The sequence below is a fragment of the Ostreococcus lucimarinus genome, chromosome 9 (assembly GCF_000092065.1).
Source record: "Ostreococcus lucimarinus CCE9901 chromosome 9, complete sequence".
In the NCBI taxonomy this organism is placed as follows: Eukaryota; Viridiplantae; Chlorophyta; class Mamiellophyceae; order Mamiellales; family Bathycoccaceae; genus Ostreococcus; species Ostreococcus sp. 'lucimarinus'.
The window spans coordinates 1-17,272 of record NC_009363.1 but is presented as its reverse complement, the minus strand read 5'-3'; the positions used below and the strand labels follow the sequence as shown (position 1 = coordinate 17,272).

The 17,272-nt window shown below is 60.0% G+C and overlaps 12 protein-coding genes across 12 annotated transcripts; 7 read left to right on the top strand and 5 right to left on the bottom strand.

The window, feature by feature from the left end:
• Positions 1 to 52: 52 nt before the first annotated feature.
• OSTLU_12848 (predicted protein) lies at positions 53 to 1,201 on the bottom strand (the record flags this gene model as incomplete). Its single annotated transcript, XM_001419429.1, has 2 exons — positions 53 to 643; positions 1,130 to 1,201. 2 exons carry the CDS (start codon positions 1,199 to 1,201, stop codon positions 53 to 55), a joined length of 663 nt encoding a protein of 220 aa, XP_001419466.1.
• A 285-nt stretch (positions 1,202 to 1,486) lies between these two features.
• OSTLU_34728 (predicted protein) lies at positions 1,487 to 2,431 on the top strand (the record flags this gene model as incomplete). Its single annotated transcript, XM_001419638.1, has 1 exon — positions 1,487 to 2,431. The coding sequence occupies one exon, from the start codon at positions 1,487 to 1,489 to the stop codon at positions 2,429 to 2,431; it is 945 nt and encodes a 314-aa protein (XP_001419675.1).
• A 115-nt stretch (positions 2,432 to 2,546) lies between these two features.
• On the bottom strand, positions 2,547 to 3,246 carry OSTLU_94638 (predicted protein; the record flags this gene model as incomplete). Its single annotated transcript, XM_001419428.1, has 2 exons — positions 2,547 to 2,865; positions 3,068 to 3,246. 2 exons carry the CDS (start codon positions 3,244 to 3,246, stop codon positions 2,547 to 2,549), a joined length of 498 nt encoding a protein of 165 aa, XP_001419465.1.
• Positions 3,247 to 3,455: 209 nt separating this feature from the next.
• OSTLU_16622 (predicted protein) lies at positions 3,456 to 3,893 on the bottom strand (the record flags this gene model as incomplete). The annotated part of the gene is made up of 1 exon (XM_001419427.1): positions 3,456 to 3,893. The coding sequence occupies one exon, from the start codon at positions 3,891 to 3,893 to the stop codon at positions 3,456 to 3,458; it is 438 nt and encodes a 145-aa protein (XP_001419464.1).
• A 317-nt stretch (positions 3,894 to 4,210) lies between these two features.
• Positions 4,211 to 5,101, top strand: OSTLU_94637 (ABC(ATP-binding) family transporter: iron compound; the record flags this gene model as incomplete). Its single annotated transcript, XM_001419637.1, has 1 exon — positions 4,211 to 5,101. The coding sequence occupies one exon, from the start codon at positions 4,211 to 4,213 to the stop codon at positions 5,099 to 5,101; it is 891 nt and encodes a 296-aa protein (XP_001419674.1).
• Positions 5,102 to 5,141: 40 nt separating this feature from the next.
• OSTLU_24989 (predicted protein) lies at positions 5,142 to 6,629 on the bottom strand (the record flags this gene model as incomplete). The annotated part of the gene is made up of 2 exons (XM_001419426.1): positions 5,142 to 6,116; positions 6,597 to 6,629. The coding sequence occupies 2 exons, from the start codon at positions 6,627 to 6,629 to the stop codon at positions 5,310 to 5,312; spliced, it is 840 nt and encodes a 279-aa protein (XP_001419463.1). The 3' UTR covers positions 5,142 to 5,309.
• A 1,453-nt stretch (positions 6,630 to 8,082) lies between these two features.
• Positions 8,083 to 11,378, top strand: OSTLU_46533 (predicted protein). The gene has a single exon (XM_001419636.1). The coding sequence runs from the start codon at positions 8,104 to 8,106 to the stop codon at positions 11,368 to 11,370; it is 3,267 nt and encodes a 1,088-aa protein (XP_001419673.1). The 5' UTR covers positions 8,083 to 8,103; the 3' UTR covers positions 11,371 to 11,378.
• A 158-nt stretch (positions 11,379 to 11,536) lies between these two features.
• Positions 11,537 to 12,358, top strand: OSTLU_35002 (predicted protein; the record flags this gene model as incomplete). Its single annotated transcript, XM_001419635.1, has 1 exon — positions 11,537 to 12,358. One exon carries the CDS (start codon positions 11,537 to 11,539, stop codon positions 12,356 to 12,358), a length of 822 nt encoding a protein of 273 aa, XP_001419672.1.
• A 172-nt stretch (positions 12,359 to 12,530) lies between these two features.
• OSTLU_33300 (predicted protein) lies at positions 12,531 to 13,526 on the top strand (the record flags this gene model as incomplete). The annotated part of the gene is made up of 1 exon (XM_001419634.1): positions 12,531 to 13,526. The coding sequence occupies one exon, from the start codon at positions 12,531 to 12,533 to the stop codon at positions 13,524 to 13,526; it is 996 nt and encodes a 331-aa protein (XP_001419671.1).
• Positions 13,527 to 13,651: 125 nt separating this feature from the next.
• OSTLU_33299 (predicted protein) lies at positions 13,652 to 15,115 on the top strand (the record flags this gene model as incomplete). The annotated part of the gene is made up of 1 exon (XM_001419633.1): positions 13,652 to 15,115. One exon carries the CDS (start codon positions 13,655 to 13,657, stop codon positions 15,113 to 15,115), a length of 1,461 nt encoding a protein of 486 aa, XP_001419670.1.
• A 60-nt stretch (positions 15,116 to 15,175) lies between these two features.
• On the bottom strand, positions 15,176 to 15,847 carry OSTLU_33298 (predicted protein; the record flags this gene model as incomplete). Its single annotated transcript, XM_001419425.1, has 1 exon — positions 15,176 to 15,847. One exon carries the CDS (start codon positions 15,845 to 15,847, stop codon positions 15,176 to 15,178), a length of 672 nt encoding a protein of 223 aa, XP_001419462.1.
• A 407-nt stretch (positions 15,848 to 16,254) lies between these two features.
• OSTLU_16616 (predicted protein) lies at positions 16,255 to 16,920 on the top strand (the record flags this gene model as incomplete). Its single annotated transcript, XM_001419632.1, has 1 exon — positions 16,255 to 16,920. The coding sequence occupies one exon, from the start codon at positions 16,255 to 16,257 to the stop codon at positions 16,918 to 16,920; it is 666 nt and encodes a 221-aa protein (XP_001419669.1).
• Positions 16,921 to 17,272: the final 352 nt, after the last annotated feature.

The window sequence follows — 17,272 nt, the reverse complement described above, 5'->3', positions numbered from 1 at the left end:
CGTTAAAAAATAGCTCGAGCGCGCTGTGCTTCGTGGTATCGCTTGGCTTAGCTTAGATGGCCTTGAAGTATTCCTTGGAACCCTTCGGATCCGGCTTCATCGTCGCCGCACCCGGGGTCCAGCCCGCCGGGCAGACTTCATCCGGGTTGTTTTGCACGTGCTGGATGGCTTGAAGCACGCGCAGCGTTTCGTCGACGGAGCGGCCAAACGGAGCGTTGTTGACGGTGCTGTGCTGAATGACGCCTTCGCGATCGATGATGTACAAACCACGGAGCGCGGTGCCGTCTTCGTAAAGGACGTCGTAAGCCTCGGTGATTTCGCGCTTAAGGTCGCTCACGAGCGGGTACGCCAAGTCGCCGAGACCGCCGTCGTTGCGGTCCGTTTGCAACCACGCCAAGTGGGAAAACTTGGAGTCGACGCTGCAGCCGAGAACTTCGGTGTTGAGCTTGGCGAACTCTTCGTAACGATCAGAGAACGCGGTGATTTCCGTCGGGCACACAAAGGTGAAATCGAGCGGGTAGAAGAACAACACCACGTACTTGCCTCGGTAATCGCTGAGCTTGATGTCTTGGAACTCTTGGTCGAAGACGGCTTCGGCGCTGAAGTCCGGCGCTTCGTACCCGACCAACGGCTTGCGCGCTTGCTGCGAGTCGGAAATCGTGGTAACGGTGATCGTCAGTCTTCGCCCGTGTCCTCGCGGCCTCCCTCCGCGATCCTCGGCCGGCTCGACCGTTCGCGCGGGCTTCTTTATCCTTCCCCGATCGCATCGTCGTTCGCGCCGTCGTCGTCCGTCGTCGCTTCGCCTCGCCTCGCGCGCACCACGCGAACGGTCGATCGCGAGAAGTTTTTGTTCGCGCGCCGCGCCTTCAGCCCCGCCGTGGTCGGGGTGAACGCAGAGGTGCTCGTCATCGCGCTCGCCATCGTCGTCGTCGTCGTCTCGAAAGTGACGTCGCGTCGACGTCGATCGCCGACCGCGCGGTCGGGGAAATCCGATTTTCGACGCGCGCGGCCAACACCTGGAAATCAATCTTAATCTTGCGACGGACGACGACCGCACTCCGAGGACACCGACACGACGGCGACGCACGCCCGATTGACGTTATCGCACGCACACCGCACGCGCATTCACCTTCACCTTCACCACCGCACCGCGCGCTCGCGGCGACGAGGCGCTCCGGACGCGCGCGCGCGCGTCGCGCATTCGCGCGCGCGAAGCGCTGGGCACGGCGAGCGATTCGTGTCGAGCGGTCGACGCGACGACGACGACGACGATAAGGGCGCGCGCGGCGCGCGCATCGGTGACACCGAACCCGCGCGCGCGATCGGTCGACGCTCGATGTCGGTCGAGATGACGCGGGGAGCGTTGGAAATCGGGGAGACGACGCTGGAGCGATACTTGGACGCCGCGCTCGCCGCGAGGGCGGCGTCGAGCGAAGGCGCGGCGTCGAGCGCGATCGCAGAGGATGAGGCGAGCGTGGTGCGATCCATGGCGAAGGCGTGCGTGCGCATAGGAGGATTCGTGCGGCGCGCTGGGTTGAAGGACGTCAAGGCGTTCGTCGAGGGGAAGAACGGCGCCGTCAACGTGCACGGCGAAGAGCAAGCGGCGCTGGACGACGCCGCGCACGAAGTGTGCGTGAAAGAATTAATACAGGGAGGGCGATGCGCGTGGATCGCGAGCGAGGAGAGCGAAGATATCGTCACCGCGAACGTCGACGGACGAATCGCCGTCGTTTTCGATCCTTTGGATGGAAGCTCGAACATCGAGTGCGGCGTCGGCGTCGGGACGATTTTCGGGCTCGTCGACGTCGGCGCGGAATCATCGCCGGAGCACGTGTACGCGCGTCCCGGACGAGACATGTCTACCGTCGGTTACGTTTTGTACGGCGCGTCGATGGTGCTCGTTTTGAGCTTCATGTCGGAGGACGCTCACGGCGGCGTGTGCGCGTTTACGTACGACGCCGATCGCGACGCGTTCGTGCTGACGAAGCGCGATATTCGGATTCCCGAGAGCGGCAACGTGTACAGCGTGAACCAGGCGAACTATAAAAAGTGGGACGACGCCACGCGAGCGTACATTGATGAGTGCGCGAGCTCAAAATCTCTTCGCTACATCGGTTCCATGGTCGCAGACGTGCACCGCACGTTGCTCTACGGCGGCACGTTTCATTACCCGGCGTGTTCGTCAAACGCTCAAGGAAAGCTTCGCGCCGTGTACGAATGCTTTCCCATGGCTGCCATAATAGAGCGCGCGGGTGGTCTGGCTATATCTGGCGCCAACGATAGCGTGTTGAGTTTCGTTCCGTCCACCGCGCACTCGCGAATGCCCTTCCACTGCGGCAGCGCCCGAGACATCGAGCGTCTGGATGAAATCCTCTCGAGCGAAGTCCGGGCGGGGAAGAAAGGACGCGTCTCCTCGCCGTCACCGCGATGATTTTGAAAGAACGTATTATCTAATATCTATGAATCCGTGTTTTTGTTCATTTTCACGTAGTACATCGTCGTTGATTAAAAGGTTTGTTCCTAACACTGCCTGGTCATTTCGTCGTTTATTCAGCCTTCGTCCCGTTGGCTGCCGTCGCGGCGTTCTTCTTGTCACCCTTGCCAGCCAAGTTCATCGCGCGCTCAATCGCCTCCGGACCGTGCTTCTTCACGAGTTCTTGAACCTTGGCGAATTGCGGGCCCAACTCTTGTTGAATCGCCGCAAAATCACCCTTCTTCAAGTTTTCGGCGTGCTTGTCGATGGACGGCGACAGCTGGTGAAAAATCGGCTGAATGCCCTTCTTGTACAGCGTGATGGCACCCTTGAAGCGCGGATTCACCATCCACGCGCAGAATAAAACCTTCATGATGCGGTACGCCGGAATCCTGGTCGTAGAAAGCGCGAAACGTCACACCGTGCGTCAGTCATCCGTCGTCCCCCCATTCGCTCGCCTCGGCGCGCCTGGCGAGATCTTGCGCGCGGTCGAGCCGGCGATTATGATCTTTCCCCGTCGTCGCGTCGCGCGCGCGGAAGACGCGTCCGCGCGCGCTCGCACGGCGCATCGCACGCGATCGCCGTCACGCGCACCATCCCACGACGCCGATCGCCTCGCCGATCGCGAGCGTGAACGCGATCATGAAGTACGTCAACCAGAGCGTGACATCTTCCGGGCCGATGACTTTTCTGTCGAGCAACTTTAACGCGCTGTACGTCGGGTAGCAGTACCCGACGCCGAATCCGGCGATCTTGAGACCCAATCCGAGCATCTTCCGCGCGCGGTCGTTCGGGGCGGTGCGCGCGTCGCGGTGTGCGGCGCGCGAGTCAGTGTTCACACTCGATTTTCAAGGGGAACGACCGCCACGCGGAAATCTCGCGAAATCGTGCGCGGGTGGGCGCGGACGGTTTCGGGCGATCGAACGCGACGCCGAGCGCGCGCGAAATCGTGCGCGCGCGCGATGAATATTAAATAAACTGACTACTTTTGTTGTTTGTTGTACTTTTTCACCATCCAGTCCTGCAAGACGTCCAAATCCGAAAGCCGCTCGACCTTGACGCCGCGCTTGCGCCAGTACTCAGTCATGCGCCTCACTTGCATTATGTCGCCAGTCGCCGCGATGGTTTTCGCGCGCGAGAACCAAATCTTATCGAACGCCTCTTGAATCTCGGCTTTATCGCCACCGTCGACGAATCGCTTCAAGAATTTCAGTTCCTTCAGGCGCTGAATCGAGCCGACGTCGTAGCCTTTGGCTTCGAGCTCTTCGGAAATCGCCTTCACCTCGCGCGAGCCGTTGTAAAACACCCATCCCACCCACAACGCGGCCGCGACGCACACCACCGGACCGTACACGCTATCGTCAACTTTCGCGATCTCGAACAGAGCCTCCGGCTCCACCGCCCGCGTTCGCGTCGTCATCCGCGTCGCCGTCGGCGTCGCCGCGCCGCTCGATCGTTCTCCTCTCGCGGTCGTCGTCGTCGCCCTCCGCGATCGACGTCCGCTCGTTCGCGCGCCGTCGCATCGCACCACCGTTTGCGCGCGCGCCGACATCGCGCGCGTCGCCATCCCGGCCGTCGCGCGTCGTCGCGTGCCGTCGGCATCCGTCGTCGAGCGGCGCATCGTGATCCAAAAGTCTCACGCGCGCCACACGGACCACGATGCGCACGATGAAAAAGTGTGCGTCGCGTGACGTCACCGCACACGGCGCCGCGACGCCGCGACGCGAGACGGTCGCGATGCACGGCGTCGTGGACGTCGTCCTGGACGATGCCCCCGAACCGTCGTGCGCCGTCGCCGTCGACGCGCTGACGTACGCGTACCCGGGATGCGACGCGGTGCTGCGCGATTGGAGCCTGCGCCTGCCGCCGGGGTCGAGGTGCTTGCTTTCCGGCGCGAACGGGGCGGGGAAGACGACGGCGCTGCACGTCATCGCGGGTAAAACCATGGTGAACGAAGACGTCGTGCGCGTGCTGGGACGACCGCCGTTTCACGACATCGCGCTCACGTGCGGGGGCGAGCTTTCTTACCTGGGCGCGCAGTGGCGGCGCAACATCGGAAGCGCGGGCGCGGACGTGCCCCTGCAAGGAGACATTTCGGCGAGGAAAATGATCGAGGGCGTCGCAGACGTGGACCCGGCGAGGCGAGAACGATTGGTGAAGCTGCTGGATGTGGATTTGGACTGGTCCATGAAGGCGTTGAGCGACGGACAACGACGTCGAGTTCAGATTTGTCTCGGACTCTTGAAGCCGTACAAGGTGTTGCTGTGCGACGAAATCACGGTGGATTTGGACATCCTCGGTCGGCTTGACTTGTTGGAGTTTTTCAAGGAAGAGTGCGAGGTGCGCGGGGCCACCATCGTGTACGCCACGCACATCTTCGATGGCATGGCGGATTGGATGACGCACCTCGCGTTCACGTCCAACGGGCAGTTGAAGTATGGCGGCGCCAAGGTGGACATTCCGGAAATTCAAGGCACGAAACATTTATTGTCGACCATTGAAAAGTGGCTTCGCATCGATCGCGACGAGCGCCGCGCGCGAGAGGCGGCGGAACTCGCCGCCCCGACGGCGAAGAAAATCGACGCCGCGAGTCACTTCCAAACGAGGCACATGGCGTATTATAGATGATGGTCCACGCAGTGGGTTGATTTGAATAGATTGATTTGAATAGAACGCAACGTAAACGGTTAACATTACACTTTTGCCTCGTCTCCGCGAACGCTCGCGTTCGAGAAATATATATTGAGTCTACTAATTCAGGGGTGCGCGCGCGCGCCGCACGCGGCGACAATTCGAATAGGATTGGATAGGTTCACGCACTCTTCGTTCGCTTCGCTCACTTAGAGTGCTTGGCGCTGTTGCAAATCGTCACGAAAGCCTCGCCGATCAAAGACGCGCCGCCGACGAGAAAGCCGTCAATGTCCTCTTTCTGAGCTAATTCGTCGCAGTTGCCGGCGTTGACGCTGCCGCCGTACTGAATGCGAATCTTCGACGCAATCGCCGGAGAAATATTATCCGCGCACCACTTGCGAATGCCCGCGTGCACTTCTTGCGCTTGGTCCGGCGTCGCGACCTTGCCGGTACCGATCGCCCAAACGGGCTCGTACGCGATGACGATGTTTTCCCAGTCCGCCGCGGTCACGACGTCGTTCACCGCCTTGAGTTGCGCGCGGCAAATATCCAGAGTCGTGCCCGCTTCGCGCTGTTCCAACGTCTCACCGATGCACAAAGCAACCTTCAATCCCTTGCTCAAGGCATATTTGGTCTTCTCCCCGACGAACTCGTTCGTCTCGCCGCAGAGCGCGCGGCGTTCGCTGTGCCCGAGAATCACCCACGGAATGTCGGCGTCGGCGAGCATATCCGCGCTCACCTCACCCGTGAACGCCCCACCCGCGGAGACCCAACAGTTCTGCGCGGCGACGGCGTAGTTTTTGTTGTTGAGCTCCTTTTGCACTCGAGGAATGAAGACGAACGGAGGCGCGACGTAGACGTCAACGTCGGCGTCGATTTTCCCAGAGTTTAGTTCCTTCACGAGCGACTTGACGGACTCCGCCGTGCCGTTGCACTTCCAGTTCCCGCCGACGATAAATTTACCCGTGCCCGCATTCACGACGACGCTTCGTCGCTGCGCTGCGGCGTGCACCTGCGCGAAGAATTCCAGAAAACCGCGTCGTCAGTCTCGCGCGTCGCTTTGGATAACACGCCCCGATCGCGCCGTCGCGCGCCGTCGAGGTCGACGCGACGTCTCCCCTCGTCGGCGCGCGCGTGATCCCTCGCGACCGTCGGTGTCGACGCCATCGTCGCCATCGACGCCTCGCGGTCCCCATCGTCGCGCGCATCCCGATCCGTCGCGTTCGATGGCGCGCCGATGGCGCCGATGGGGCGCCGATGGGGACACCGCCCCGTCGTCGTCCTCGGGCGCCGTTCGAACGCGTTCGCGCGCGTCGGCGTCGCGTCGATCGATCGTTCGCACCCTTTGCGATCGCGCCGTCGCCTTCACGGCGCACGAGGTTACTGTTGATGAGGTACATTGCCGTCACCCCAAGAAGGCCACCGACAGCAATCGAGCCCATCGCGTCGTACATCGGACTCCCCGTCACTTCGCACGCGATGAGCGCCGTACCCGCGATGCCACAACCCAACACCGCGGCAGCATCTTCTGCGAGCACGGCCACGCTGGTGGGATCTTTACCAGATTTGATAAATTCCCTCAGCGTCATTCCTTGCGCCTTGGCGTTGTCGCGCAACGACTCGTACGCCACCTTTAACGAAAATCCTTCCAACAACGCCGACGCGCCCAACACCGCGATCCCAATACGTATGTTTTCAGACGGCATCGGGTCCATCAACCCGTGCATCCCGTGCATCACGCTAAACCCAGCACCGAGAAAGAAAATTCCCACCGCGGAAATCAACGAATACACGAACCAACAAGTGCGAGTGAGGGCTTCGACGCGAGAGGCGATGGTTTTGGACTCTCGCGAACGCTCGGCGGCTTGGCGCCCGGCGGCGCGCGCGAACGTTTCGTAATCTTGTTCGGCTTGAGAGATGAACTTACGACTCGCGGCCTCGGACTCGACTCTGAACTCGTTCACGAGTGACTCGATGCGCTCGCGCGCGATTCGTCGATTGCGTTCGGCGAGAGATTGCATCATTTGCTGGAATCCAACCATGTCGTAACGCGTCGAACGTTGACGCACCGTCTCGCGCGTGTAGTACGCTCTCGCCGCGTCGTTCCACGCCCCCGACGTTCGCCCGGGCACGAGAACCACGGACCAGAGTAAAACCTTCGTAATCACCGATCGCACGCGCGCGCGTCGTCAGTCTCGCGTCGAGCCCGGTCGATCGCGCCGCGACACGCGCCTTCGCGATGATTCCGCGCGCGCCGCATCGCGTCGACGAAATCGCGCACCTCGAGCGCGCAGATGAAGCGTTCGAACGCGTTCGCGCGCGTCGGCGTCGCGTCGATCGATCGTTCGCACCCTTTGCGATCGCGCCGTCGCCTTCACGGCGCACGACGTCGTCGTCGTCGCCGACGGCGCGCACGTCACGCTAAACATCGCTCGCCGCACGCGTCGTCGCGAAGTGCCGGCGCGCGGTCGCCGAGGGCGATTTCGTTTTTTCGCGAACCATCGCGCGTCGATCGACGGACGTCGATCGATCGATCGATCGATCGAACGATCGACCGATCGATCGATCGATCGACCGCGCGCCAAGCCCCCTCGCGCCCGCGCGCGCGCCCGCCCAGGGTCCAGCGGTCCAGGGGCGGCGTCGAATCAATCGTCCGCCCTTCCGCAGTGCGCGGCGTGACCCCGGCGCCGGCGTCGCGCGCGCTTCGACGACGACGGTCCCGACGATCGGACGACCCGACGAACGCGCGCGCGCACGGCCGGATCGACATGGCGTCGCGCGTCTCCGCGAGCGGGCGCGCGAGCGCGAACGCGCGAGGAATCGTGACGCCGCATCGTCGGCGTGGACGGACGGCGACGACGACGAAACGGGCGACGCGAGGGCGACGGTGCGCGCGCGTCGTGCGCGCGAACGCGTCGTCGACGAACGGTGGGCCGGGGCGATGGGATCGCGCGATGCAGACGCTGTCATCCGTCGCCGATCCCGCGGCGACGACGGCGATGCTGGACGAGCCTTTGACGCCGCACGAAGAGATTCGTCGAGGAACGCTCGCGAATGGGTTGAAGTACGTCATCTTACCGAACAAAGTTCCCGAGGGGAGATTTGAGGCGCACTTGGAGATGCACGTCGGGTCCGTGGACGAACGCGAAGACGAGCAAGGGCTGGCGCACCTCGTCGAGCACGTCACGTTTTTGGGTTCTCGAAAACGAGATCAGTGGCTCGGGAGCGGTACGCGAGGGAACGCGTACACGGATTTCCACCACACCGTGTTCCACATCCACGCACCGACGACGAACAAGGATGGACATTACATGCCGCCCAACGTGCTGGACATTCTCTACGACGTCGCGTTTGCGCCGCAACTCTTGGACACTCGCGTGGCGAAGGAGAAGAAAGCCGTGCTCGCCGAGGCTCAAATGATGAACACGATCGAGTACAGAGTGGACTGTCAGCTTCTAGAGCATTTGCACTGGGACAACCTCTTGGGCACGCGATTTCCGATCGGTAAGCTCGATCAGGTGGAAGCGTGGCCGGCGCAGGCGGTGCGAGACTTTCACGCGCGCTGGTATTTCCCAGCCAACGCCACGCTCTACGTCGTGGGCGACTTCGATGCCTCCGTGGACGAAGTCGAGGGTATGATTTCCGCCGCGTTCGACGAAGCGGCGCCCGCGGAAGGCGCGGAAGAAGCCGAGTCTCCTCTCAAACGTCACGCGGTGCGTCCTCCGGTGAAGCACGCGTACGGGGCGCCGTCGTACGAGCTCGACGAAATTCAACGCTCGAACGACGAGGCGAAGGCGTCGGGCAAAGACGACCCGTTCTTGCCTTTCGTCGCCCCCGAGGGTAAAGTGTCCATGTTCCAGCACGAACACTTGTCCAACGCGAGTTTCAACATATTTTCAAAATTGGCCGTCAAGCCGCTCGAAAAGATGGGCGACTTGCACCGGACGATTTTGCAGCGCATTGTGTTGTTGGTGTTGCAGAGCCGCATTCAGGCGAGATACGCGGAAACTAATGCGGATTACAAACGCATTGAACTCGATCATAGCGACAGCGCGAGAGAGGGGTGTTGCGTCAGCACCGTCACCGTGACGTGCGAGCCGAGAGAGTACGAATTCGCCTTGCAAGTCGCCGTCGAGGAATCTCGACGATTGCAAAAGTTTGGATTGACGCCGAGCGAGCTCGATCGTTTTAAGGCGGCGATGTTGAGAGATTCTGAACAGCTCGCGCAGCAGGCGGGATGCGTGCCGAGCCTCGAAAATCTCGACTTTGTCATGGAGCAGGACGCCTGCGGACACGTCGTCATGGACCAGGTCGCGGGTCACGAGGCCTTGGTGCGCATGTCTGATTACATCACGCTCGAGGCGTGCAACGGCGCGTGCGATGAGCTTTTAGGTTTTATCGGTGAGTACGGCGTGGAGAACAATCGCAAACCGAACAGCGGTAAGTGCACCGCCATCGTCGCGTGCGTCCCAGCGACGATGACGAACGTCGACGGCGAGACGGTGCCGTTCGATATCACGCCCGAGCGCATAGAACAAGTTTTGGCGGCGGATTACGGTGAAATCACAGAGCCCGAGGATATCTTTGTGCCGGAGGTGTTGATTGCGGATGACGAAATCAACGCCCTCATCGAGCAAACGGCGCCGACGTTTACCGAGGCGACGTATCACGAGCCGACCGGCGTGTACCAGCGCACGCTGAGTAACGGTATTCGCGTCAACTACAAGGTGCTCGACGCCGAGCCTGGGAGCGCGTTCTTACGACTCGTCGTCCCGGGTGGTCGTTCGGTTGAGAGCCCGAACATCGGGCCCGGCGGAATCGGTTCGTCGGCGGTCGGTTTGCGCACCGTGCAAGAGGCTGGCGACGTCGGCGAATGGTCGCGCAAGCAAATCGAGCTCTTGACGATGCAACACTTGCTCGTGTACGACGTCGAGCCCGAGGTCGAGTACATGTTTTTGGATTCCGCGTTCGCCACGGATGGAGGCTTGAGGACTATTCTCGAGATCATGCACCTCACGCTGACGAAGCCGACGTGGGACGAGCAAGCGCTCGAGCGCGTCAAGGACATTTACCGCATGTTTCAGATTAACACGAACAAGAACATCGAGTTGCTCACGCATGACACCGTCAACGCCGTGATTTACGAAGACCGAAGAATCATGGACCCGAACAAGGAGGCACTCCAGGCGCTGACGCTGGATGGCGTTCGAGACATGATCGAAGCTCAATTCGCGAGCGGGGCTTTGGAACTCAACATCGTCGGCGACATCATCCCCGAAGAAGTCGACGAAATGGTTCTCGCGTTTATGGGATCGATTCAGACCAAGCCCGCGCCGCCGTTGCCGCAAGTGCCCCCGCTGAAATTGAAAGAGGTGCCAAAGGATGATCCGGTGCGCGCGCAGCGGTTGTGGTTGAAGGACAGCGACGAAAGAGCGTGCGCGGTGGCCGCCGGACCGGGGCCATCCATGTGGGCGCCGATGACGAGTCTGTACTCTGAAATTCCGAGCTTTGTCAATCAAGACGCGTACACGCCGGAACAGATTGCAGCCTTGCGCGATCCCGTGAACGAGGTGGCGTCGGCGAAGGGGAACCCATTCGCACAGCAGTCTGCGCGACGCGCGAATTCTTTGGCGACGTATTGCGCGGGGATGATGCTCGCAGAAGTTATCGGTGGTAGATTGTTCACAACGGTGCGCGACGCGTTGGGTCTGACGTACGACTGCAACTTTACAATGTCGTTTGGATTACAAAACAACGACGCGACGACGTACAGGTTGTTGGTGACGTCGACGCCGGAAAAAATTGATGAAGCTCTCAACGCCGGCGTGCGCGTGTTGCGTGGATTTCAGATGCAGCGCGTGAGCCAACGCGAGGTCGATCGCGCGCGTTTAACGCTGTTGAGTCGTCATGAGATGGATTTGAAGACGAACAACTACTGGGCCGATTTGATGCAGTGCACCAACACTCCAGATTTAGCGCCGCTGAAGAAGATTCAGTGCGTCGCTGATTTACCCCTCATGTACGACGCGATGACCGTGGACGATCTTCAAGAAGTTTACGATCGTCTCGGCTTGAGCGAAGGCGAGATCTTCACCAGCGTGACGATCGCCGGGCAGACAGAGCCGCCTCCATTCCTGTCGAAGAAGGACGTCGACGCCGCCGCGCTCGCCGCCCAGACGCTGACCGCCGCGCTTGGTGGCATCAACATCGCCGAAGCGATCAAGAGATTGAAGAAAGAGCAGTCTCCGTCCGCGAGCGCGGAGTAGTTGCTGATTAGATGGCTATTTTAATGTAAACGCTTTCTCTCACGACGGACGGCTCGCCGTAGAGTAAAAAAGTCAACCCAGTCTCCTCGCACAAACTCGGCGTGGTCACACCGCAACGCGCGCGCACGCGTCGTCGCAGACGAACCAACTAATACTCAGACACGTCATGGTGGGCACGCGCAGAGCGTCCACGTCGTCGTCGACGTCCGTCGCGCACGGCAAAGATTTAATCAAGCAAATCCAGGCTGCGATCGCGACGAACGATCACGCCACGGCGCTGGAACGTTTGGACGATTTCAAAGTGCACGCGGCGACGACGTTCGTAGGAAACGAAGAAGACGAGCTCCGGCTGAGGCGCGAGGCGGCGGAACACGGGGTCATGATCAGCGCGGCGACGCGAGACGAGGAGAGCTTTGAGCGACACGCCTCGCAGGCGAAAGCTGCTTACGACGCCTGCAAGCGCGCGCCTTGCAAGCAACCCATCGAGCGTTCGCAAAATGAGGCGCTCATCGTCGGGTTAAACCTGTTGCGGTTGCTGGTTCAGAACCGCATCGCCGAGTTTCACGCCGAGCTTGAGACGACGGACGACGACGTCTTGAAAGATCAACGCGTGCAAGCGGTGTTGGAGCTCGAACAGTTTTTGATGGAGGGGGCGTATAACAAGATTGCGCAGCGACAAAACGCGCTACCAGATCCGAGCTACGAGTATTTCATGTCGATGTTGATGAACACGGTGCGAGACGAAATTGCGAGTTGCGCCGAGAGCGCGTACGGCTCGCTTACGGGCGCAGAGGCGATGAAATTGTTAGGATTCGCAAACGCTCAAGAGTTTGAAAAATACGCAAACGCGCGTGACTGGACGATGGACGCCAACGGAGGCGTGGTTTTCAACGAAGAAGTCGCGCCAGCGAGCGCCAGGGACATCCCGGCGGCCGCTCTGATAAATCAAACGTTGCTCTACGCCAAGGAACTCGAGCGCATCGTGTAGTCGCGCAGCATGCCTAGATTGTTCATCGGTTGTCAGCACACATCACACATTAGTCTTTTACGCTCGCGCGTCCACGGCGAGCGATCGGCGCTCACTCGGCGCTACGACGCCCCACTCGGCGTTAAGGTGTCCCACAACAGTCTTCAGTGCGCGACTCGCGACGCGCGCGACCATGCCGGACGAGAACCTCACAGAGTATGAGCGCCAGCGATTAGCGCACGTTCAGCGAAACCGCGAGTACATGGCTCGCTTGGGTGTGAACGCACTCGCGGATGACATTCGAAACAAGATGTCGTCGCGGAAGATTAGCACTACGTCACGGAAAAGAGTGAAGCGCGAAGAGCCGAGCGAGCCGACGAGGCGGTCGTCCAGGGTCGTCGGTGTGAAGGCCGAGTACGATGGATCGACCATCGACGCCTTGCTCGATGAGGACGAGGAAAACGAAAACGGTCGGGCGAGGAAGCGCGCGAGCGTCGACGCCGAGTTGGACGACGACGAGTTGGCAAAGGACGTCGTGGCGACGTCGAGAGAATGGCTCGCAGAAGCGCGAGAAAAGTTACTCGCCACGCGTGCGGACGTTGCCAATTCTTTTGTCGAAAAGTCAGCGAAAGACGAGGCGTGGCGCCGCGACGCCGTGGCGCGTTGGGGAGACAGCGTACCGTCCGCGCGTTCTGTGAGCGATTGGAAGGCGTGGACGATGTCTCGATTAGGAACGCCTCCGCCGCCGTCACCCATGCAATTGTTGCAAGAGTATTACGCGCATGACGCGTGGCAGTTGCTGATCGCGTGTGCTCTGATGTCGCGCGTCGCGAGCGGTGCTCTCAAACACGAATGCATATCAAACTTTTTCGCGAAATTCCCGACGCCGAGCGCGGCGCTCGCGGCGGATTCGCAGGACGTGTTCGAAATCATCAAGCGCCTCGGCTTGTTCCCCGGGAGGATGCGGACGATCGTGGAGGTGTCCACGAAGTTTCTATTGGAAACTGGCGAGTTTGAAGTCGGACTCGAGCCCGAGTTGAAAATTTACGGTATCGGCGAGTTTGGAGTGGATTCGTTTGAGATTTTTGCCCGTGGCGACGTCCGACGTAAACCAAAAGATTGCAACCTACAATCATTTTGCGCATGGCAGCGCCGTCACGGGAACGGGAAAGTTAAAGTCGAGACGTGACGTGCGATAGATGAGATAGATTGTCGACAAAACCGAGTGTGAAGCCATCGCGAGTCGCGCTTCTCGTCGTCCCCGCGCCAAGCGCGACAACATCGTCACATCGTCGCGCACACCGTGTGTGTGCGGCGATGCCACCGCTTGAGGATATCAAAAATGTGTTACTCGACGCGCTCACGGAGATCGAGAGCACGGCGCGCGACGTTCTCGCGAGTCTCGACGAACGTCGTCTCGTTCGGGTGTCGAAGAAGCTCCCCGGCGGCGACGTCGAATGCGGAGCCGCGAACGCGCTGTTTCACGCCCTACGCGCGCAGAGCGGTCGTTATGCGTCCACCACGGTGACGTGCGTCTCGCCCATGGGCGTCGAACGTGAACACACGGCCAAATCGCTCGCCACGGCGGCGACGGAGCTCATACCAAACGCGTTCGCGTCAAAGCATTTCGCCGCCGTGCGCGTGCACGACGGCGGTGACAGCGGGATGATCACCATATGCACGTTAGAGCGATATGCCGAGCTGCGTGACGCGGGATCGGCGATGTGCGATAAATGCGGAAAATTTATCTCCGGCGGCGAACGCGGTTTGTGGTGGCATCGAAAGACGAGGCATAACGATTTACACCAGGAAGCCATGGACGCGGTGGAGAGAGAGCGAAACGCGCTCGTGGCGATGTCGACCTCGGGATCGAGGTCGGACCTCACGAACGGAGACGCGGCGTATTTGGATAATAAGACGAAAAAAGCGTCGCGGGAGGACGATTTGCGCGAGGCGATGGCGGCGGCCCGCCGCGGCGACGCCACTGTCATGGATGCCCTGATCGCGGCGAAGCGCGTCAAAGCACTGCCTTTGCCCGGACTTGAAGCCGCGCGGCGAGGCGATTTGAATCTCTTACGCTCGCTCGTTTCGCGCGATGGATGGGATCCACGCTCGAAGGACGCCGTCGATAAGCACGGTTCCAACGCGTTGCTTTGGGCCGCGGGCGCCGGGCACGTCGAGTGCGTCGAGTTTCTCGTCGAAAAATGCTGTATGAATCCTCAAACCTCCGTCCAGAGCGGACGGCGCTCGTACGCCGGTCGAAGCGCCTTGCACTGGGCGGCGCGAAACGGCCACGTCGAGGTGGTGGAATATCTGCTTTCGCGCGGCGTCGATCCGAACAGCACCACTGAAGACGGATCCACCGCTTTCGCGTGGGCTTGTTGGCAAGGTCATCTCGCCGTCATGCGCCAGCTCGTTGAACGCGCCGAGTGCGATTACAAGTCGTGCAACGATTACGGTTGTAACGTCGCGTGCTGGACCGCCATGGGCGCCGGTGGCGTCGAGTGTTGCGAATATCTCGCCTCACTCGGCGTGCGTTTCAATTTGATCAACGCCAACGGTCATAGCTGTTTACACAAAGCCGCACAGCGTGGAAATCGAGACGTGTGCGAGTGGCTCTTAGATACGCCGAGTCTGGGTCTAACGCGAGACCACGCCCAACCCGACGCGGAGGGATACGATCCGGCGGGTTTAGCTCTCGTGGAAGGCTTCAACGACGTCGCCGACTGGCTCAAGGCGCGCCAGCTGGAGCTCGAGTTCGCAAACCATAAACCTTAGCTCTAGCGTTTAGTCAAATTTCTCCACTCAAGTCGCGTCAGCTACATGGTTTGCTACGTTCTATTCTTCTAATCGCGACAAGCCGACGAACGCGCACGCGTAAGCATTCGCGTGCGTCGGTACCGTACAAGAACTTATACGTTTACGCGACTGGTATGCAGCGTTCGAGTACGGCTCCAAATAAATAGCTTCGGCGCGCGAGTCAACGTTTCGAGATTCGAGAACACGTTGGACGACGTGCCGAAGAAACGCAAAGGCTATGTCTATCGCTTCTTCGTTGTAATCGCTCACCCAAAAAGGAGGCGCGACGTTTCCTAACGATGGTGCGTTAGCTGCAAACGCATCGACGTGCTCACTGACGATTCGCTCAATAGCGCGCGCCCAGTCGCCGCCCACTGGCAATCCCGCGTTAAACGCGACGACGACGTCGTAAGCTGCTGCTTCAGATGCCGACGCTGACGCGACATCGCTGACTTCGGGATACAAGCCACGAATTGCCTGAATGCGCAGCCGCCCGGAACCATCTGTCGACGTCGCTTCACACACCACACCTGGATAAAGGCGTCGCAAAGTCGGACCGATGAACTCGACTTCGACGCGTTCGCAGTTCTCGAGCAGCACAGCGAGCGCGGCGAACGTGCGCCAGCGGGCGAGCTCGAACGCGTCCGAGGCGCCGAGCGCTCTGATCCTAAGCGTCCCACTCGTTGACGTGACGGAATATTCCTCGTACATCCGTTCGAGCGCGTCGACAATCGAGAGCACGGGCCCGAAAGTTTCCATGAGGCTCTCATCCTCGCTGAAGCGCGCGACGATGCTCGAACGTAGCGCTTCGCGACTACTGCCGGCCGTCTTTCGCGTGTCTGCAAGCATCGCCAGTCCGCGCGCTTGTGCATCGTCGTCGCGCGTCGTCGCGCTGTCCTCACCACGACACTCGCGCCTCGCCGTCGACCGCATGGACGCCGCGTCCACGCGTCTAGCGCGCTGCGCTGTAACGGCCTCGGCCAACGACCTGACGCCAAACGTCGACGCGCCGGAAAGAACCCATAACATTTGCGGATCGCTGTTATTTCGGAATGTCGGGAACGTAGGGGGGCTCAATTCCAGGCTCAGGTATTTGTAAAAGCTTTTTTTGACCAGACATGGTCATCGACAACGCTTTCGACGACAACGTCAAGATTGTGTTCGACCTCACCAACCAGGCGCCACTCACTCGCCAGGGCACAAACATTCTGGCAGTTGACGACCACCTTGAGAGCGCGGAAGAGAAGAAGAGAAACTCGCCCGCATGGGCGAACTTCGTTCCCTTGGACGGCTTGACGAGCGAATTCGTGCCTTTTGCAATTGGTTGGTACGGTGAGATAGGTGGAGAAGCGTTGAGTTTCATTCGAAGAATCGTTGGCCATTATGTGAGAGACGAGCGCACAGCGGCCTGGAGAGTGAGGAAAATTTTGGCGGCGATTCAGACGAGACACCTGAACATTTTGGGGGTTTACTTGCAGAACTGTCGCTTCGACATGGAAAGCAGAGGACCCATCTTGGAAAGACTTCACGGCTCGAGATGGCAACGAAGAAATTTGTGTGAGAAAGCTTGCGGCATAAAGGCGCCTCCGCAGGCTTTCCACTCAAATCGACTGTGTGTCACGCAAGAGGAGGGCTTCGGGTCCCATTATTTTCACAGAGGACAAACTACGACTGGTCGTTTGTCGTCCAACACGAACACTGAAGAAGGCACTTTGACGCAAGAGTCCGGAGCCGTCCGGAGCGTCGAGGGGGAAGTCTGCGGTGCCGTGCTGGTCGACGAGTGATGGCCGTAGGGCGTCGTGAAGGTGCACAGGAAGGATGCGAATGATCGTGACTTTTCGGGTTTAGTACGACCCAGAGAACCTAGGACTTTAGGTGTAATAAGTATTAGCTAGTCGGTCGGTTACGGCACTTCTCCCGAAGCGCCTCCCTCCCTCATGCGTAGGGTTTAGGGTTTAGGGTTTAGGGTTTAGGGTTTAGGGTTTAGGGTTTAGGGTTTAGGGTTTAGGGTTTAGGGTTTAGGGTTTAGGGTTTAGGGTTTAGGGTTTAGGGTTTAGGGTTTAGGGTTTAGGGTTTAGGGTTTAGGGTTTAGGGTTTAGGGTTTAGGGTTTAGGGTTTAGGGTTTAGGGTTTAGGG